At 52.5% G+C, this 22,504-nt stretch overlaps 1 protein-coding gene across 1 annotated transcript in view; it reads right to left on the bottom strand.

Annotated features, from left to right (window-relative positions):
- phlpp1 (PH domain and leucine rich repeat protein phosphatase 1) overlaps window positions 1-22,504 on the bottom strand; it is a 36,937-nt gene that overhangs the window by 9,477 nt on the left and 4,956 nt on the right. Inside the window, exons 2-4 of the mRNA XM_062481484.1 lie at window positions 5,142-5,338; window positions 4,114-4,239; window positions 2,697-2,845 (exon numbers count right to left, since the gene is read on the bottom strand). Of these exons, the coding sequence (XP_062337468.1) occupies window positions 2,697-2,845; window positions 4,114-4,239; window positions 5,142-5,338 (472 nt within the window). The remainder of the gene's footprint in view (window positions 1-2,696; window positions 2,846-4,113; window positions 4,240-5,141; window positions 5,339-22,504) is intronic.

The raw sequence follows: 22,504 nt of genomic DNA, 5'->3' as shown, positions 1-22,504 counted from the left end.
AGAGAGAGAGAGAGAGATGTGGAGCAGTGACATGAAACAGGTTTCCGACGTTTCCAACCCCTGACATTTACAGAAGCACATTCTCCTGTCCTCACGGCCAGCTAGCAGGGATCAGGACAGGGAGACAGGACAGGAAGTGACCTGCTTCTCACAGAGTGGATCTGTTCATCCGTCTCAGCCACACAAGAAGGAAAAGAGCGTCCTGTTTGACTGTTGAGCAAACAAACATGGCGTTGACAGCCCTGTTGTGGGTCGAAACACCAGAGGCGAGTGACATTTGACTGTTGGTCCTCCGGTACAGGGCTGACCTTCAGATGCAACACCCCCAGACCCTCTTCTCCACCCTGCCACCCTCCCTCCCTCCACGCTGCCCTGGGAAGACCAGGAATGGGAGGGGGGAGGGGTGGGTGCGAGGTAAAAGGAGATCTGGATAGACAGAGACTGGTTGCCAAGTTAGCACCGAAGTTGATAACGTTCCAGAGCTCTTGTCGGCACCGGCTTAATCTGGAGCTGCCGGAACACGCGCACGCGCACACACTCTGTCCCACTCTCCCTTCAGCCCCACCTCTCTCATCTCTCCCCTCCCCTCCTTTCACACTAACCCTAACCCATTTTTTCTTGACATCATGAATATGTTCATATGTTGAATATGTGATGTCCGGCACTTTGACCTGATGCATTAAACCTACTGCTGCCCCTCCCACCGGGGTGTGATCTCTGCTGCAGAGCAGTGCATGCTGGGAAGTCCAGCCTCTGCCAGAGGAAGGCTCTTATCCTACACAACTGACTATCCATATCTGATTGGCACAGCAGACTCTACTGTTAATCTGCCAGGGGGGGCAGAGAGAGAGAGAGACAGAGACAGACAGAGATAGAGAGACATAGATAATGAGAAAGACACAGTAAGACAGAGGTATATAGAGAGAGAGAGAGAGAGAGAGAGAGAGAGAGAGAGAGAGAGAGAGAGAATTCCACCTGCATTCCACTCTTGACATATGGAGGAAACACCGACACACACCGACACACACACACACACAAGCATGCACCAAGCAGAACAGAAAGGATTGTGCGGGAGGCAGTTCAAATAAACATGAACAATCTGTCACAATGTTGTGTTGTGATCTGAACTGATCTACGCTGCAGTCCTCCATCTCATCTCTCGTCTTTGTCCCACAGTTCCTCAACTTTCGACCCAGACGGCACTGTTTAAGATCAGGCACGCACGTTCCTTACAACATGGTGTGTATCTAGCTACCAGCAGGGGTGCTGTGTAGCGATCCAACTCTCCTCCAGAAACAAGCATAGATAGAACCCCTCCAGCAGACCTTTGTCTGGTCTGGCTCCTTCCCGGCTGGCAATTAGCCACCGTATTAGCCCAATACGAGAAACCAGATCATTATGACTTGTCGGAGCCTTGTCAAATCTTGTCCTTTTGGCCTCAGTGCGTTACACACACACTTACATACACACATATAACCCCCCCCCCGCCCGCCCCCCCCCCGCCCCCAAGACAACATAAGACCCGGGCACATTCCCACACACATCGGCGCAGGCACACATACACACACACACACACAACCCATCACAAATGTCTTCGCTGTGAGCTTTAATCTGGGGATGTGGGAGCAGAGCAGATGGTGCCCGCAGAGAGAGAGAGTGAGAGAGGCTGGGCATATTAAAAGCTCCCCTGCAGTCAGGTCTAGCCTTCCAGACTCTCCCACACCCTGGTGACCAGGGCTGACTCTGCCCGGCCCAGCCTCTCTGGGCCCTGGCGAATAAGAGGAGGTGTGTGTGGTGATGGAGTGTGTGGTGGAGGAGGAGTGTGTGGTGGAGGAGTGTGTGGTGGAGGAGTGTGTGGTGGAGGAGTGTGTGGAGGAGTGTGTGGAGGAGAAGTGTGTGGAGGAGTGTGTGGAGGAGTGTGTGGAGGAGGAGTGTGGTGGAGTGTGTGGAGGAGTGTGTGGAGGAGGAGTGTGTGGAGGAGTGTGTGGAGGAGAAGTGTGTGGAGGAGTGTGTGGAGGAGTGTGTGGAGGAGAAGTGTGTGGAGGAGTGTGTGGAGGAGTGTGTGGAGGAGGAGTGTGGTGGAATGTGTGGAGGAGGAGTGTGTGGAGGAGTGTGTGGAGGAGGAGTGTGTGGAGGAGGAGTGTGTGGAGGAGGAGTGTGTGGTGGAGGAGTGTGTGGAGGAGGAGTGTGTGGAGGAGGAGTGTGTGGAGGAGGAGTGTGGAGGAGGAGTGTGTGGAGGAGGAGTGTGGTGGAGGAGTGAGTGGAGGAGGAGTGTGTGGAGGAGGAGTGTGTGGAGGAGGAGTGTGGTGGAGGAGGAGTGTGTGGAGGAGTGTGGAGGAGGAGTGTGGTGGAAGAGTGTGTGGAGGAGGAGTGTGTGGAGGAGGAGTGTGGTGGAGGAGTGTGTGGAGGAGGAGTGTGGAGGAGGAGTGTGTGGAGGAGGAGTGTGTGGAGGAGGAGTGTGTGGAGGAGGAGTGTGGTGGAGGAGTGTGTGGAGGAGGAGTGTGTGGAGGAGGAGTGTGTGGAGGAGGAGTGTGGTGGAGGAGTGTGTGGAGGAGGAGTGTGTGGAGGAGGAGTGTGGAGGAGGAGTGTGGTGGAGGAGTGTGTGGAGGAGGAGTGTGTGGAGGAGGAGTGTGTGGAGGAGGAGTGTGTGGAGGAGGAGTGTGTGGAGGAGGAGTGTATACGGAGGGGTGGTGTACCTCTGGAGCTGGTGGAGGCCCTGGTCGGCGGGCAGGAAGTTGTGCTTGAGGTTGAGGTGGGTCAGGTCCTGGCTGAAGAACAGGTTGGGAGGCAGCTGTTCCAGGCTGCAGCAGGACAGATCCACCGAGTTGATCCTCTGAGAGACCATCTGAGACGGAGGGAAGGGGCGGTATGGAGGGACGGTGGAGTGAAGAGGCATGAGAAGGTGGAGGGATGAGGGGAGGGATGAGGAGATGGAGGGATAAGGGACAGGAAGGAGGGGGGGAGGGGGGACAGGGAGGGAGGGAGCATAAGAAGGTGGAGGGAGGGGGGGGAAAGATAAGGACATGGAGGGGTGTTTGACAGGGAGGTGTGGGGGGGGCAGTAAAGGTTGGGGGGCAGGGAAGGGTAGAGGTAGAGGAAATGGAGAAAGGGAAACCTTCAGTCAAACAGGATTATGTCTTGGAAGACTTACTGGGATGAGCCTCTGTGTGTGTGTGTGTGTGTGTGTGTGTGTGTGTGTGTGTGTGTGTGTGGGGGGGGGGGGGGGGTGTGCGCGCGTGTGTTTACGTGTGTGTGTGTAGGCAATTCCCAGTTTAATCTTCTTAAGAACAATCAGGGAAAGCCAACCTTACACTAATGATCTCCCCTCCCCTCCCTCGCAACATTTAAGGGAGATTACCTTGGACGTCTGACCAACTGTTCCCACCCCTAACATTTTCAAAATGTAACGACTTAGTCCAGTTCCAATGTCCCCTGTACTGAGTCCCCTTTAACAAGCTGCATATCATCTGGCTACAGCTGTTTCTCTCTCTCTCCCAGGTTCTATTCTCATAGTGCCCCTGGGCCGCAGTGACATGCTTGTCCCTGAGAATATTTAGAAAATAGGTTTCCTGGCTTTGGCCTACTTGAGTTCAAATGAGGGAGAGAACTGCTCTGAGGGCGTGTGCGTGCACTGTCGTGTGTGCATGACAGCTTCCATACATCACCCCTTTTGTCCGTGAAAGTTCCGAATCGACTTAAGGTCGGTTCATTTGAGATGGTTTTGCGGTACAGTTAATGTCACAAATTTTTGGGACATTGATAGTACACTGAAAATCAGCTGTGGTAGGGCATGTTTTGTCCGAAGTCCCTTAGAGCAGGTCTGACACGTTCACACAGGAGCACAAATTCATAAACGAACAAACACAGGTACACACACACACTCACACACAGGTACACACACTCACTCACACACACTCACTCACACGCAGGTACACTCACTCACACGCAGTTACACGCACACACACTCACACACAGGTACACACACTCACTCACACACGGGTACACACACTCACTCACACACAGGTACACACACACAGGTACACACACTCATTCACACACAGGTACACACACACACACACACACACACACCCTCTCACACACACACACACACACCTTGGCAGCATGTCTGTGCCAGCGCAGGTGCTCGGTGAAGCTGTCGAAGCTGACGTAGTAGGTCTGACTCTGAGGCCCTGCCGAGCTGAAGGCCAGGCAGTGGTTGTGCTTCTTTATCTCTTCCACCTGAAACACACACACACACACGATTCAGCCTTAAAGTTAACACTATTGAACAACTTTCAAATTGAGTTCATATTTCCTGGACTGCACGCCAAAGTTCAGTCAGTAATAAATGATACATGAACTGTGCCAGACATGCAGGGAGCCGTATACAAGCACCACAAACAGGGAGGAATATGCACGCATGCATGAACATACAGTAAGGTACATATTTGCACACACAGATACACCTCCCCCCCCCACACCCACACACACACACACGGCCAAGATGAATAGGGTAGGGGGCATGCCGCATGAGTGTTTGAACAGTGTGTGCTGTGGGACATGGGCCGTCTATTGTGCGATGCCGACAGATAGAAAGGCCCTTTCTGGAACAAACCCTCTTAGGGCTTAGTCAACAGGCTTGTGAACACACACAGCCATAAAGCCATAAGCCGATAACAGTCATTACCAAAGGCTCGTAAACCCACTTCCTTTAAAAAATACATTTTAACAGTATTTTGGGGATATGCTCTCCAATTTTGGGGGGGAGAAATGAGTTATTTTGGAGGAGTCGTCTTAAAAACGCATCAGTTACATCCATCAATCAATTTTTTCAATTTTGAATCTAAAAAGTTATTCATAAATGTTTTCATTTTGAGTGATAGCCTATGAAAGACAGGGCATTCATGAGGCAACAATATCTTTCACAAGCTGAATGGGGACACAATACTAAATGGTCAACAGCCTCAGCAGGTAAACACGACACACAGGTGCAGGAGGAGCCTTGCTGGACCTTTGAGGGCAACAGGCGCCATTTTGGGCGCCATCACGGCCCTCGCAACCACAGAGGGCGGCTTCGCTCTTGCGAACGATCAGTGTGGCTCTCAGCCAATGGTAGGCCCCGGGAGCTCCCGTTTCCTTACCTTTCCTCCAATCAGGGGCAGGATGTGCATCTTGCCCATCTGGCTGTCTTTGATGGAGGACACGATGAGACAGGTGCCACACAGGATGACCTGGCGCCTGCTCCAGCGGTTCACCGGCAGCTGGAGCTTCCCTTTGCGCACGTTGTACGTGCCCGACAGCTGCACTCGCTCCGAGCTCTCCACGCTGTGAGGTTTTCCTGCGTGAACAGAGAGAGAGAGAGAGAGAGAGATAGCGATAAAGAGACAAAGACAGATAAAGAGAGAGAGAGAGAGAGAGACGATAGCGTTAGCATGGTTAGCATCAAGCTAATGGTCAGCCCGGGGAACTGTGGAGGCCGCCGTCAGCAGAGCTAATGTTAGGGCTAACGGCAATTAAATCATTCAAAGTTTGACGCAACAACCAATAGGCACACCAAGGAGACATTCAGCATCAGTAATGGGAGGTCTGGGGCTACTGGCCAAGGACTTACAGCATACAGCAAGTCAGCAATGAGTAATAAGAGACTTCAATAATGTTGTTGGCCTCTCAGCAGAGTTAACACAATGCTGTGTTGGCATACGCTCCCAATACGCCCAGCATAATAAATTGTGTGGCCTTCGTTGATAACACATGGTGTCCAACAGCTCAGGCTTGGCTGCTCCACAGCGAGCAGTCAGAGTCTCAGTACAAATCCGTGCCCATGTGCTCCCCACATCTCTTCATTAGCGCTCTTGCAGTCTTTGAGCCGTCTTTATTCTTGATTCCATTCATCCTCCTCATGTCTTCCATGACCTGTGTGTTTCTCCTGCTCGCCGTCAGCCTGCCAAACCTGACAGTCAACCTGCTTATCAGCCGTTCAGCCGGCCTGCCTATCTTGTCCATCCATCTGCAAAACAATGACTCTGTTTTTTTTCCCCTTGCATGTTTCCAACCAGCTATCAGAATCACAATCAGCTTTATTCGCCATGAAGTTTGCACAAACAAGGAATTTACTATGGCAGGAAGGTGCATACGGAAAACATATAAGAGTTTGAAATATAAAATGTAGAAAATACAAAATATAGAAAATGTAACCACTACTATAAATATAAAATAGACATGAAAAATAGGGCTCAGCACCTGGGTGTTATATATACTGTATATTGTTTTATATTGTGGGTCTTGTCAGATTTGTTGTCTCATGTTTTAGATAGTGGGTTCCTCTCAGAAGTGGCCTGTCTACCACACTGGCAACCAAGGCTGTGTTTGTCTTGAAAGAACATGTTTGGTGGGAACAAACATGTTCTTATCACCGTATTTGGTTCCAACTCGACCACTACCCTTGCGTTCTGCCGCTAATTATTGGTGGGGACATTTCAAGGGTTTCTTGGAATTTCGTCACATTCTGTCCCTACTGTCACCCCTGTACATACTCCTCGGCTTCCTGCGACTACGGTGTTCCATCTCTTTGCTTGCGTCCTCTGTGTCTCCTGGTCCTCAAGGCTCCAGGTGGAGGTGTCTCGTTAGGGGCCGTTGTTGAGGTAGGAATCCCATGGCAGACACCCTGACCTCCATGTGACCTACTGGAGCTGAGCCCTGCTACACTGACACCCCCACCAGCCCCCTTCCCCACACTCTCTGTTGAGAGAGAACGACAGCCAGATAGCGAGAGTGCTGAGGAGGATGGAGGAAGGAAGGAGAAGGAGAGAAAAAGGAGAGTTAAAGTGAGAGAGGAGGGAGGGAAAGAACAGCAGGACGAGAGGAGACAGAGAGTCCGAGAGAGAGAGCAAGTACGAGAGCGTGCTCTCACAGCGCTGAATAATTCAGCTGAGATCTCCAACATGCTGACTGTTAGGCATGACATTTCACTAGGGCACAGCTCACACTCTCAGTACTACCATCCCTGAATGCCCAATGCACAACTCGTGTTGTACTCACATGGCCATGGTTAGACTACAGCCCAAATGTATCCTAATGTCGTAGTTTAAGCTTGGTCCTCTATGTGAGTTAGCAACGTCGCATAGCATTCTGTAGTATGAGGCAAAACACATTGAAACTGCTTATCAGGGTTTCAAGTGAGTTCTGCAAACTCTGTGTCGCAAGTAATACATGTAAATCTATGTTCGGAGAGACTAGTGGCATTTTCATATGACCTGCTACCATCATCTTAATTCCGGATCCACATGATTTCTTTGCATTGACCTTTGCCCAACGTGTTTTGCTTGGGTGTTGGTTTAGGTTCCAACCAATAGCACACTTTGCAAATGGACATTTTCCTAAAGCTAAAGCCACTGGCCAAACTCAACACTGCCTGATATGCTCCTGTGGCAGGTATTGTGCCGTTTCATTTCAACATCAAGCAACATGAGCGCATTCTCATAATTGAGTTTGAGGCTAGCACGGGGAAACGTTGCATTTGACAAATTATTCACAAGCTTTTAACCTCAATATGTCACATGAATACCACACTATTTTTAGGTCTTTGTCAGAAAACCTTTTCTCTTCCAAAACAGTGTGCGTGTACACCCACACACACACACAGAGACCCACTCTGACATAGTGACAGTGATATACCGCCTCCATATTGTAAGTGCTCCAGTTTATTGTTCTCCAAAATGATGACGGACCAAAACAGGAAGCTACAGGAAACAATGTGCCGAGATGAGGTTAGAAGCTAAGGACAACACTAGTCCTAGTTTCCAGATCCATTGCCGTTTGTAACAAGTGCAGGTACATTGGAATGCTAGGTTCTCCTCGAGACTGTGTCCTAAAGCTCTCACCTGAATCCTGCATCGCTCTTCATTATCATTTTCGACACATCTCCCTGGTCCTGGGACAAGACACTGCTGCTGTCCGAGCCAGCTCTGCCTCCCGTGTCACATCATGGAGGGGTCTGGACACAGATAGGCCCCATGCAGTGGAACCAAGTAGCTGGGGTGTGGCTGGCGGGAGGGCATCCTGTTTACGGGGGCAGGGACGGGGGTTGTGTAAACGTACTTGCCCTCTTGACATCAAGGTGGGATGGGGGGGGGGGGGGGGGGCGAGTTGAACCCTGTAACCTTAAACAGGTCATGTGTTTTTGGGATGACATGCATAAGATGTGTTGGGTGTAAAGAGCAATGTTGTGTGTGTGTTGGTAGTGTGCATGGAAGTCTATTAGGATGTGTGTATTTTTAGATCTCTTTAAGGGTCACTCGTGTGTGTGTGTGTTTGTATAGCGGTGTGTGTGTGTGTATAGTGGTGTGTATGTGTATAGTGGTGTGTGTGTGTGTGTGTGTGTGTGTATATAGTGGTGTGTGTGTGTATAGTAGTGTGTGTGTGTATAGTGGTGTGTGTGTGTGTGTGTGTAGGGAGTGGTGTGTTCATTGCCGGCTTCCATCGAGGATGGCTTCCTTCCCCTTCCCCTTCCTGATGCTCAGGAAAAGCCACGGTTTCCTCTCTACGCTCTGCTCCAACACACACACACACCACTCCCTACACACACACACACACACACACACTCTCATTCTGAGAGAGATACATCCAAGCTCCACCAGAGCAGTAAACTCTGCAGCCCATCATGTCGTTCTCTGCACACCTGGACAGAAGGCAAATCGACCAGTTTTGACTATCATGCACTAGCCCACAGTGCGCACCCTTTTCTGGATAACCTCTATCGTTTGCAATGGACTTGGTCAGAGGTGGCTTCAGAATACACTGAAAACCAGGTGCCAGCTAAGACACCAAAATATGAAGTCATTTGAAGTCAAATCTAGCATTTTATATTCATTTCCGTCACTGGATGCAGCAGAAGAAAGAACAGTGGACCCGATGTGTCCAAAGGGCTGTGTTAGCGTTTGGGAATGAATTACATCCTCTGAACCCCTATCAACCACGACAGAGATCAAATGTGACCAGGCAGTTCCCACTCCGAGCTGCGAGTCCCCGCCCCCCTCACCCCCAGGCCTGCTCCCCCAGCCTCGCTGCTCCTTAATGAGCCTGACCGGCCTCGACAACACCCGACATCAACCTACCTCCACAACTGGGGCCATGTCGTACCTTAGGGCACCAGTGACCGACATAAGATGCTCACAGCTCAGCTGGAACACAGAAGAGGCCTGGGCTTACTGGCTGGCTGCCCAGGGGAAGCAGCACGCACTTACATGTGGAATACAGAGACAGATGCTAGGTACGATGATGGGGAAACGGTTAGGTTAGCACTGGAACCAGCCGGTCTGCTCGCTGTCTCTCTGTCTCTCTCTGTCTGTCTCTGTCTCTCTCTCTCTGTCTCTCTCTCTGTCTCTATATATCTCTATATACAGTTAGGTCCATAAATATTTGGACATTGACACAATTTTGTAATTCCTACACCGTTCACCTGATTTGGATGTAAATACCCTGAAATTAAAGCTGAAAGTCTGCACTTAAAGCACATCTTGATTGTTTCATTTCAAATCCATTGTGGTGGTATACAGAGCCAAAATGATGAAAATGGTGTCAATGTCCAAATATTTATGGACCTAACTGTATCTCTCTCTATATATCTCCTTCTCTGTGTCTGTTTCTCTGCGTCCATGTCTGTCTGACACTCTCTCGTCTTTGAGGATGATTTGATCTGAGGAGGTTTAATAAACCCAGGGAGCTTCTAAGGAGGTCTTCATAAGAGGCGTATTGAAAAGAAACAGACAAGGCTTAGCTGTCATCATCCACGGGGGACAGCGTTTGACTGTCAACATCCTCCGTGTCCACAGACGCTAGCTTCACCCAGAGGTGTGGATGTGAGAGAAAGCAGAGGGTATCAGTACAAAAGGAAGGGCAGGAGGGAGAGGGGGATGGAGGGGGCAACAGGGAGAGAAAAAGAGAGATAGGAGAGAGAAGGAGAGACAGACCAGCTGTTACTCTGTCCTGTAAATAGCTTTACATACTGTCCTTCTGTTAACAACACACACACACCCTCAGGCAGATATCACGCGTGTGTGTGTGTGTTGTGAGAAAGACAGACCCATTCAGGGGGGAGACCAATGGCCAGTCAAACACTCTCAAATCTTATTTAACCACACCATCTCATGGCCTAAGCTTCTCACAATGGGTCCAAATCAACCTGAATCCTTTTGACCAACCTTCCCTTCTCTCCCTCCTTCTCTCCCTCCTTCTCTCCCTCCTTCTCTCCCTCCTTCTCTCCCTCCTTCTCTCCCTCCCCTCCCCTCTCTGGGAGGGATAAGCGTGACGATGGTCATCTCAGGTGGGGGGCAGGAGGGCTGGGGGCAGGAGGGCTGGGGGCAGGAGGGCTGGTGGCAGGAGGGCTGGGGGCAGGAGGGCTGGGGGCAGGAGGGCTGGTGGCAGGAGGGCTGGGGGCAGGTGGCAGGAGGGCTGGTGGCAGGAGGGCTGGGGGCAGGAGGGCTGGTGGCAGGAGGGCTGGGGGCAGGAGGGCTGGGGGCAGGAGGGCTGGTGGCAGGCCAGCGGTGGCAGGAGGGCTGGGGGCAGGAGCGCTGGGGGCAGGAGGGCTGGGGGCAGGAGGGCTGGGGGCAGGAGGGCTGGGGGCAGGCCAGCGGTGGCAGGAGGGCTGGGGGCAGGCCAGCGGTGGCAGGAGGGCTGGGGGCAGGCCAGCGGTGGCAGGAGGGCTGGGGGCAGGCCAGCGGTGGCAGGAGGGCTGGGGGCAGGCCAGCGGTGGCAGTGAGGGGCATGTGAAGTGACAGGCAGGTAGGAACGTTTAGCCAAACGGCCACAGGCGCACAATTATCCTCCGCCATCTGTCAGAGCTGAGGCACGCCCTGTCAGAACACTCCTGCAACCCTGGGACAACCTTAAGGTCCACACGAACCAGCCATGTCTGCTCATCTGTGTGTGTCTGGAGAAGTGAAGGCTAAAGGGCAGACGGAACAACAGATGCCTCTGCCTGGTCTCATGGCCTTCAACCTCGTAAATCCACACTTTCTTTCTCAAAAGCGTAATCCTTAATTAGTAGCTGCTTAATCCTCCAAACACCCTCTGTAAAAGTTCCCAGATGCTGCCACACACAACGAGAGCACAGAGAAGATTTGCGGCGGAGCTTCGGTGACTGTAAAAATGTGTGTGTGCGTATGCCTGCGTGTGTACGTGTCAATATAAGTATATAGTATGCCTGTGTTTATTGTATAAGTGCTCAAACAAGATATCATTTCCAGAACATTCCATGGCATTGCGTGCATGGAGGTCAAATGTGAGAGCTTCTGGGATGTCTCTCGACCGGGAGAGAGCGGAGCAGCGCCGACGGGCCCTCCGGGAGAGGCCGACTGACATTTCGTTTCGCCTCGCTCGCCATCGACGCCGTGCACCCTGGGTGCGGCCAGGCCCGGGTCGACCAGGGCCTGGCCGACCAGACGCCATCCAAGAAGGGGGTCCTTGCCTCGCCTCTCCCCCTCGGCCGTTTGATAACGCGGGCGGAGGAAGAGCGGGGGACAGGAACAATCTGTTGCCATGGTGCAGGTGACCATGAAACATCCCTCCAATCGTCAGTGTGAGGAGAAGGGGGAGGGTGGGGGGGATGATTAATAGTTTGAAGGATTGTCCCGGAGCCCTTGTAGCTCATCTCTCCATCACTTCACAGAGTAGGACACACACACACACACACACACACACACGAGTGTGCACACACGCACACACACAGACGTACGTACACCCACACACACACACGCCTCATACTCTCTTCACGGCGGCGAAGAGACATATGTCCGTGTGAGAGAGGTCGTTAGCAGCCGTATGTTCCCTGTCAAGCGGTGACCCTTTGCCCCTGGCAGGAGAGAACACACGGCCGCCTGCCTGTAAGGGCGTTTTCCCCAGCGCCGGGTCGGACCAGCGCAGTACCGACCACTGCCTCCGGGGGCGCCGTGGAGCCAGGGGGAGGAGCCGAAGGAGGGGCTGACGTGGGCTTTCAGCGCTGCATAATCTTTGTTCGACTTACTCCTCTGGCCCACTTTCTCACACAGAGGCTCTCCTGTGGCTTTATGTAACACAAGCTTACACACAGCGGTGGGCACATGATATCTCCATGACACACACACACACGAGGCATCCTTATTCGTGGGAGGGTCCGCGTTCCTTCCTTACACACGTTACGACTTGTGAGACGACTAGCCATGCGGAACACACACACACACACACTCACTGTGTTCTATCTATAGACCGAACAAGGATAAGAAAGTGGAGTGCGGTGGTGTAGATGGATGTCTCTCTCTGCGGTGAACAGCTACCAGGGGCCACAGTCTGGGGAGAGACCTACAGGGTGGGTCCAGGAGCCACTCCACTGTCTGGCCCTCCCAGCTGTGGAAGAGGTACCACCTGAACACCATCCACACCACCTGAACACCATCCACACCACCGGAACACCATCCACACCACCTGAACACCATCCACACCACCTGAACACCATCCACACCACCTGAACACCATCCACACCCGGAACACCATCCACACCACCTGAACACCTCAACTGGGGACTGGCACCATAGCAAAGACTCAGTAGGGCATGCGCAATGTCCACTTTGACAGGCGTGCGATTTGTGTGTGTGTGTGTGTGTGAGCGAGCGTGTGTGTGAGCGAGAGACAAACAGAGACCGACAGAAAGAGAGAGAGATAGATGACAGGATTTCCTGTGATTCCCTCCTTCAGATAAATGGTGGGATGTTGACGTAGATGTGTGCCACTCGTTGCTCCTCCTCTTCTCCTCTCTTCCTCCCTCCTCTCTTCCTCCCTCCCTCCTCTCTTCCCCCCTCTTCTCCCGAGGCCTCCTCCTGCTCTTATGTAATGTGCATGTTACGAAACCTTACATTGGAAACACAAGCCCTTTGATCAGCCAGCACAGAGCCAGGGATTACACACACACACACACACACACACACACACACACACACACACACACACACACACACACGCGCCTTCTCTGACAGAAACGTTCTTCAATAAATGTATAGAGGTGTGTGTGTGTGTGTCAGTGTGCGGTTGATTGTTCTACAGAGTGACAGAACACAAACGTGACGATGCTCTCTGTGTGGAGGCTGTGCACGTGTGCAGAGGGCGTTTGCACATGAGCGTGCGTGTCTGCATGCTTGTGGGTGTGTGTGTGCGCGTGGGTGTTTGCGTGCGTGTGGGTGTGTGTGTGCACGTGGGTGGGTGTTTGCGTGGGCCTGGGTGTGCGTGCGTGTGTTGGGTTACAGATCAAAGCAGAAATGAAGAGGGAGTGAGAGGAAGAGAGAGAAAGCACAAGAGCGACTGTGTGTGTGTGTGTGTGTGTGTTGTGGCTAAGGGCACTTCCTGTGGCCTGAGGCAGAGACAGCATGTCAGCATGCCACTAGTCACACACACGAAAAAGAGAAAAATGCGGGCTGCATGCTATGCGTGTGCACATTCCAGTCCAAGCCGAGCCCAGTCTTGGTCATTCAGAGACGGCTCTGAGGCTGACAGCTCAAGTCTATTCTCGGTCCTTGTCATCGCTTCCCCCCTTCGTGTTGACAGCACAATCAAAGGCCTCCGCTCGTTCCTGTCGGGGTTTGTTTTATTTCCTGTTCCGCAGCATTGGCGAATGGCCAGGCCGAGCCCAGGTGCACTCTGGGTCGAGGCTGTGACCCAGCGTGTCTCTGTCATGCAGCGAGCTGAGCCGTACAGGTAAGGGCAAGTGTGCGAGGTCACGTCCTGACTCGTAGGAAGTGACAGGTGTGCCAAGGTGTGTGCCGATCTGCGAAGGGGGGGGGGGAGGGAGAGAGTGACAGAGACTCGGAGAGAAAGAGAGAGAGAGAGAGAAGGTAAAAAAATAGGCTAAGCTAGGCGATAATGCTTCACACCAGTGCATGAAGGGTTATTGCACTGTGGTAGGCTGTGCTTACACACACACACACACACACACACACATGTGCGAATTGAGCGTTATTAATACTCTGGCAGGAGGGCCAGTGTGCCTTGTTACATAACAGGTCACACACACACACACATACAGGGCCCTGAGAGATCATCTAAGGCTCAGTGCTCAGACCCCCAGGGTGTTGAGTAACACCACACAGTGTGTATGTTTGCATATTTCAGACGTCTGGGACAGGCCACTGGCCTCTCACTGCCCTCCATCACCAATCTCTTCCTGCTCGTTTTATCTGCTCCATTTATGTCTGGCACCAGCCCTAGGCCCAGCCTAGACCCTAGTCTCCAGCCTAGACCCTAGTCTCCAGCCTAGACGCTAGTCTCCTGTCCCAGTCCAGTCCTCTAGCTCATAGTCCCCCATCCCTTGACCTCCCCAGCCCCAACCCCCTACTCCCCCAGTCCCCCATCCCTTGACCTCCCCAGCTCCAGCCCCCTAGTCCTCTAGTCTCGCAGCCCTCTAGTCACTCCCTCCAGCCCAGCCATCAGGCTCAAGGATACCCTGTTGACAGTCATGGGTCACTGTGGTCCAGGGAGGGTGTCACATAAATGATGTAGCAGCCTCTTAAAGTCTGGACTGCTTGCATCACTCACACACATACACACACACACACACACACACACACGTAGTGAACACCAGTCCAAAGCCAAGGTTCCGACATTCAAACTCTGGCCTTCATCCCTGCATACTGATTGTGACCTACACAACACTAGATGAAACAAAAGTTACATGACATTGGTTTCCCCTTTCTTGGTCAGGTTTGCGCTGAAAATTGGGGCCTGTCTACAAGAAGGTTAAATTAAATTTAAAAAACAAAGTAATAATAAAATGAGGTTAACTGTGGTACAGTGAGGTAGGGTGAGGAACAGTAAGGCAAGGTGAGGTACAGTGATGTAGGGTGAGGTACAGTGATGCAGTGTGAGGTAGTGAGCTAGGGTGAGGTACAGTGATGCAGGGTGAGGTACAGTGAGCTAGGGTGAGGTACAGTGATGCAGTGTGAGGTACAGTGAGCTAGGGTGAGGTACAGTGAGGTACAGTGATGCAGTGTGAGGTAGTGAGCTAGGGTCAGGTACAGTGAGGCAGGGTGAGGTACAGTGAGCTACGGTGAGGTATAGTGAGGTACAGTGAGGCAGAGTGAGGTACAGTGAGCTAGGGTGAGGTACAGTGAGCTAAGGTGAGGTAGTAGTGAGGCAGAGTGAGGTACAGTGGGCTAGGGTGAGGTACAGTGAGCTAGGGTGAGGTACAGTGAGGTAGTGAGGTACAGTGAGGCAGAGTGAGGTAGAGTGAGCTAGGGTGAGGTATGGTAAGTATGACCAGCCAAGTCTCTACACAGGAGTCAGGAGTTCACTGGTTGATAGCCTAGGCCTTCATGCATTTATAAGCTGTGATGGTGGAGTTTCGCAAAACGGTGGGCCCATTGTTAACGAGTGCCGTTTGAGAGTGCAGGTGCGTGTGCGCTTGCCATGATTAATTACCCTGCGGTGACTCCTGTCTTTCGTCTGGGCTTTCACTGTTCATTTGAGACGCTGCGCTGATAATGCCAACCACTGACAGAAACAAAACAAGGACATTTCCCATCCGGACCCCAGTGTTTCGATCCGACTCCTCTCTCTCTCCTTAACCTCTCATTTCCTCATCTTCTCCTGGCCATTTTCCAGGGACAGAACCTCCTTCTCTCTGCCTCCTCTCGCTCCACTGAGGTGATTTCTGCCAGACTTCCCCTCACCTCCTTTTCTCAATGTCATCCTCTTTGCCTCTGCCTCATGATGCCATTATCCCTCCCTCCCTCCCTCCCTTCGTTCCACAGGTCATAAAACCCAAGCGAAGCAGGAGAAAATCCACCAAGATGTCCGCCCTCAGCGGGCCAGCCACAGGTCACAGACTGAGGTTTGTCCGCAACGAGGAACCTGACCTCTGGGCTTCACGACGGTCCCAGCAACAGTCGAGTACAGTATGTCACAAATGTATGAAACCCCCCCCCCCCTCATCCCACCCAGCCGCCTAGTCCTCTTATCTCAGCACTGCTCCCCTCTTGGGTGGGTGTGTGTGTCTGGGACAGCCAGCGGTGGATCTTTTAATAGCTTGCGTTCCTGATAAGCAGGGCGCACAGCATGTCCAAAGGTGAAAGGTGACAGGATTGTGCTGATCCCGTGTGCCTACCTGCAACCACGGTTCCAGCAAACCTCCCTTCCCCGACTCGTTCTCCTTTACCTCTCCTGAAGAGGAGGAGGCGCGACACACACACACCACAACTCACTCTGTTGATACCAAACTGCTGTTTCATCACTGCAGCTAATGACAGACATTAAGCTTTAGTGCGACACGACACAGGGAATGATGTCTGTTTAGACTCTCCGGGGCTGCTGGGAGTTGTTGTTTTTGGGGTGTGTGCTTCGGTGATTGGAGTTTGTGTGGTCTCGTTTTGGGAGGTGACCCTCGGGACTGTGAAGTCTTCCATTGTGATGGTGAGGGACAAATACAGAGAGAGAGAGAGAGAGAGAGAGAGAGAGAGAGAGAGAGAGAGAGAGAGAGAGAGAGAGAGAGAGAGAGAGAGAGAGAGAGAGAGAGACAAAGGGGGAGCGAGACAAAGGGGGAGCGAGAGAAGAAAGAGGGGGCGAGTGGAGCAATAGAAAGAAAGAGCTAGGGGAGTGAGAGAGAGAGAGATAGAGAGAGAGAGAGAGAGAGAGAGGGATAAGGACAGCGAGTGGAGCAATAAAGAAAAGAGAGTGAATCGAGTGAGGGAGGAAAGAGACCAGAGAGAGCGAGAGCGAGAGCGAGAGCGAGAGCGAGAGCGAGAGCGAGAGCGAGAGCGAGAGAGAGAGAGAGAGAGAGAGAGGGGAGCAAGAGAAGAGAGGGTGAATGGAGCAAGAGAGAAAGAGAGAGAGCGAGAGAGAGAGAGAGCGAGAGAGAGAGAGCGAGAGAGAGAGAGAGCGAGAGAGAGAGCGAGAGAGAGAGAGGGAGAGAGGGAGCGAGAGAAACAAAGGGGGAGCGAGAGAAGAAAGAGGGGGCGAGTGGAGCAATAGAAAGAAAGAGCTAGGGGAGAGAGAGAGAGAGAGAGAGAGAGAGAGAGAGAGAGAGAGAGAGAGAGAGAGAGAGAGAGAGAGAGAGAAAAGGACAGCGAGTGGAGCAATAAAGAAAAGAGAGTGAATCGAGTGAGTGAGGAAAGAGACCAGAGAGAGCGAGAGAGAGAGAGGGGAGCAAGAGAAGAGAGAGGGTGAATGGAGCAAGAGAGAAAGAGAGAGAGCGAGCGAGAGCGAGCGAGAGAGAGAGAGAGAGGTAAAGGTATGTGATGGCCCCCAGACTCCACTGCGGGGAATGGAGGGACTGAAGGAGGAGAGTGAATGAATGAGATTCTGATGTTGTTGCGCATTCCCCCAGCTTCACGTGCTCGCTCGCTCTCTTCCTTCCCCCCCTCTCGCTCGAGCTCTCTCCCTCCTTTTGTTTTGTTTAAAATTTAACGAGCCCTGGAATGGCGGAGGCTGCAGCGGGCGTCCGGGGTGTTTTGGCTCAGCTCTGTGTCACATGCAGGGGCCATGTGAACGCAGTGGCACTGGCAGACAGAGAGAGAGAGAGAGAAAAGAGAGAGAGAGAGAGAGAGAGAGAGAGAGAGAGAGAGAGACAGAGACAGAGACAGAGACAGAGACAGAGACAGAGACAGAGACAGAGACAGAGACAGAGACAGAGACAGAGACAGAGACAGAGACAGACAGAGACAGAGACAGAGACAGAGACAGAGAGAGAGAGAGAGAGAGAGAGAGAGAGAGAGAGAGGACTAAAGAAGGGGAAGTCTTTTAAACAGAGGAGCACACAAACACAGAAAGAACAGAGCAGAGCAGCGAAGAGAAGAGAAAAGGGAAAGGAGAGAGACCGAGAGAAAGGATGAAGGGAGAACATGAGAGGGAAACGAGCGAGAATGAGAGAGGGGGGCGAGAGGCAGAGAGCAGCAACAGGTGACTGACTGCCCCTTCATTCCCATGCTCTGGCTCATTATCCCAGGGGCAACAGCTGAATACAATTAAGCCAGCATGTTAATGACTTTGACCGGCCTGCTATTGGGGGAATTCCCCCAGAGCAGAGACCCACTGAATTTGGATCCCCAACTGGGCCTCGAACCAGGGCCTTCAGCCTCGCAAATACTCGACGGTGAGATGGTATCATCCCAATTCGGGAGATCCGGTTTCAGATAGCGGTAAAAAGGGTTGACCCAGGCGAGAAGCTGGCAATGTGAGCCTCACAGCGCTCTGGCGAGGCTGTCCAGACGTTTCCCTTATCTTATCTGCAGAGCACAGCCACGAGGAAGCTGCAACTTCTGCTGAGGTGAAAAGGGATCCCGTCGACATAACTTTGGACCTTCCTCCTTTCACGGCAGAGACCGTAAACACAAGCTGAACACATGATCGTCCTGTTAGCGTCAATGCCAGCAATGGACGGCGGACACACCAGTCGACGCCGTTCAAATTTCGACCGAATTGAAATTGCGTACGTGTGAGCTGAAGTACGCTACTCCTTTCAGCGGTGTAGGGAGTAGGGCGCGATAGTGAATCGAGCCGTCCAGATTCCCGGGCCCTGTTCTGAGGCGGTGTTGAAGGCGCCCTGTCCCGGAGGCCCGGAGGCTGGATGGAGACATGGCGTCCTGACCCAGCATCTGCTGGGACGGTCGGCGTGGCGGATGCTGGCTGGCATTACGACGGGCTGCTGTTGATCAAAGCTGGGGAGAGTGAGCCTCCCGCTGACCAGGATCTAATCCTACCCCCCTCCTCTCTCTCTCTCTCTTTCTCTCTCTCTCTCTCTCTCTCTCTCCCCGCAACCCACATGGGGGCTCAGGCGTGACGTGGAGAGGAAGGGGGAGGTGCGTGGGGGGGGGGGGGGGGTGACGATGACAGTGAGCCCCGTTCCTCCTCCACCTCCCAGGCGTCTTCCGGAGCTTTCCTCCAGGGGCCTGTTCGCGGACAGCTGAGAGGACCAGCCTTATTCCCCACAGGGGCCTCACAGCCCTCCCCTTACCCACACCCCCCCAATGACCCACCTCCTCAAATCCTCTCTCTGGGGAGGAAAAGCCGGCAGGCAGACAGGAGTGACATATCAGCATGACATTCTTTAGCCCACATTCAGCTGCTTAGCACTGAGTGTCACAGCGCCCGTCTTCCAATATACAGCCTGTATTCTGTCTCCCTATTACCGACACGCACACACACTCACACACAAGCGCTTGGGTCTCCCACTGCGTGCAAACAGCAGCAGTTGGATTGGCGGACCTTACTCTGAATGCGAGTCTGACAGCCAGATAGAGGATGCATAAAAGAGGGCCACGTTTTGGAGTGTGAGACACAGGTAATAGTACCTCTCAGCCAAATGAAAAAGGTCCGTTTGTGGGAAACAAAAGACATGGGTAGGGACCGTCGTAGAGGGAGGGAGGGGTGGGTGGGTGAGAAGACAGCTTGTTTGGGGCGAGAGAGAAAGAGATATGGAACGGTAAATAGAATGTGTCAGATGGTGTGAGGGAGGAGATGTGATGGAGGGATAGAAAGGAAAAGGCGAGGGAAAGAGACAGACTGAGGGAGATGTGGAGGGAGGGAGGTACAGTAAGAGAGGGATGTCTGTAGAGAGAAAACAGGCCCGTTTTCCTGGCTTTGCCCTCTGCAGGCTAACACCACCATCCTCAAGACATCTGACCTTTTCTTAACAGCACGCAGTCACACACACACATACACGCACACACACACACACACACACACACACTTCAGGGCCCAACACAACCATTCCTACATTCCACCCTCCAGACAGAAGCACACTCCGTATTTCACTATCTCTCTCAGACACCTTATGACTTTTATATATAATCATATTCTCCCAGAACATACACAAAGTAACACATCATTTTAGTGCCCCACTCTAAGTGGCCCCCCTTGCCCTTTTCCATCCTGAGTACCCTCACACACACACACACACACAAACACTAGCAGACATCACGGTTGCTCCCTGGAACGTGTGAAATCTGATTTGACAATGACATAATGGCTGGCCGATGGGCTGTTGAGAAACATTGTTAGCAGACAGGAGGGGAGATGGATGCAGAGCCTGACAATAAAACAGATTACGCTTGTCTGAAAACGCTGGAGTTGAAATTCCCGTTGGCGCCGCTGTCTCGCTTCACGCTACGAGCCCGTTGGGATCGACCTGGACAACACGCCGAGAAGGTAGTGAGTGTCAAAGTTGAACCTTCTATTATTAGACATGACGTGTAAAAAGGTCCAAGTAGTTCATTACAGCCGAACTTCACGCCGGAGCTGCCATTTGTCGCGTTGTTGCCAAGGCAACCGGTGACGCAGTCATAAAAAGTGGCAAAGACGAGCAAACTGGGATGTACAAGACGTGCCTGGAGGAGAAATGGGTGTGAATGGGGGGATCCAGTATAGGGTGCTGAGAGTAAGCAGAGGGAGGTGTGAGAGAGAGAGAGAGAGAGAGAGAGAGAGAGAGAGAGAGAGAGAGAGAGAGAGAGAGAGAGAGAGAGAGAGAGAGAGAGAGAGAGAGAGAGAGAGAGAGAGAGAGAGAGACGATAGAAAGGCAGTAAACGTCTTTATGTACTTATGGCGGCCTCAGAGAGCTGTGAGCTTCATTAAGCCTTTAAACCCTGCCGAGTCCTTCAGGTTATCACGTCACCACCTCATACCTCCTCACAGTGCCGGCTGGAAAGTTCCGGACCTGCACAGAGCCGCTTTGTAAAGCTTCACAGTCACACGCTAATCGGGTTCAGGGCAATCTAACACTTACTGATCTCAGGGACTTGAAGAATCTTTGAAACATAATACAGATCACATAAAATATCAAAACTGGAACTGATCTTCCTTTATCCAGTATCTCCTAGAACATCTATCTTACATTTACATTACATTTACATTTAGTCATTTTGCAGACGCTCTTATCCAGAGCGACTTACAGTAAGTACAGGGACATTCTCCCCGAGGCAAGTAGGGTGAAGTGCCTTGCCCAAGGACACAACGTCATTTTTGCACGGCCGGGAATCGAACCAACAACCTTCTGATAAATAGCCCGACTCCCTAACCGCTCAGCCATCTGACTCCCTCATAACCTGTGAGAGGGAGGAAAGACACAGTTTGCGTGAGGAGTACTTGAAACTTTATGCTAAACTGTACATTATGAGTGAATCATTTTCGATGACACTGACAAAGCCTCTTTCTGTTCGTGCAATATATATATATATATATATCTACACAGTATATATCTCTGAAATCGTGTTGTTTACAAAAGGGCCTTCAAAAAAGGAACATTCCATCAGCTTCCTTCTCATCCGGTGAACATGCGCGAGACGCACAGCGTTCCCGTCATGCCCGAGTTCACCCTGGAGACATTTACATTTACATGTAGTCATTTAGCAGACGCTCTTATCCAGAGCGACTTACAGTAAGTACAGGGACATTCCCCCAAGGCAAGTAGGGTGAAGTGCCTTGCCCAAGGACACAACGTCAGTTGGCATGACCGGGAATTGAACTGGCAACCTTCGGATTACTAGCCCGATTCCCTCACCGCTCAGCCACCTGACTCCCCTATGCCACAGACACATGTGAGGAGCGAGGGGGATCAAAGCTTCCCCTCACTGATAACTGTCATACTGTAGGACAGCAACTAGGCTCCTCCGACTGGGATATCTTACCTAGTTGTCGAGTTTAGCCCCATCAGTGGAACGGAGAGTGGAGATGACTGGACAGTAAATAGAGCAGCAATTTGTGTGATTTCTCATCTAGTTCTGGCAAATATACCGTCCTCTGAACTTCTGTATTGGGATTTATTGAATATTTATGCCTTAACTCTGCAGCATGAATTCAAGTGCATAACTTGGTCCAAACTGGATGTTTGCTAAGCTGCTAAGGAGTAGGCTAATGAAGCTAAATAATTCACAGGGTGCTGCTTTAGTTTGATGAAGCACTCTGAGTCCTCAGCCTTGCGGGAAGCCCTGTACCAGGGCGTTGGTGGGCAGGGAGGTGGTGGGCAGGGAGGTGGTGGGCAGGGAGGCGGGCAGGATGGTTGTGGGCAGGGAGGTGGTGGTGGGCAGGGAGGCGGGCAGGATGGTGGTGGGCAGGGAGGTGGTGGTGGGCAGGGAGGCGGGCAGGATGGTTGTGGGCAGGGAGGTGGTGGGCAGGGAGGTGGTGGTGGGCAGGGAGGTGGTGGTGGGCAGGGAGGTGGTGGGCAGGGAGGTGGTGGTGGGCAGGGAGGTGGTGGTGGGCAGGGAGGTGGTGGTGGGCAGGGTGGTGGTGGGCAGGGAGGTGGTGGGCAGGGTGGTGGTGGGCAGGGAGGTGGTGGGCAGGGAGGTGGTGGTGGGCAGGGTGGTGGTGGGCAGGGAGGTGGTGGGCAGGGAGGTGGTGGTGGGCAGGGAGGTGGTGGGCAGGGAGGTGGTGGGCAGGGAGGTGGTGGGCAGGGAGGTGGTGGTGGGCAGGGAGGTGGTGGGCAGGGTGGTGGTGGGTAGGGAGGTGGTGGGCAGGGAGGTGGTGGGCAGGGAGGTGGTGGTGGGCAGGGAGGTGGTGG

This window comes from Osmerus eperlanus, chromosome 16, assembly GCF_963692335.1.
Source record: "Osmerus eperlanus chromosome 16, fOsmEpe2.1, whole genome shotgun sequence".
Lineage (NCBI taxonomy): Eukaryota > Metazoa > Chordata > Actinopteri > Osmeriformes > Osmeridae > Osmerus > Osmerus eperlanus.
The sequence above is the reverse complement of the archived record's forward strand: the minus strand, read 5'-3'. Positions and strand labels throughout refer to the sequence as shown.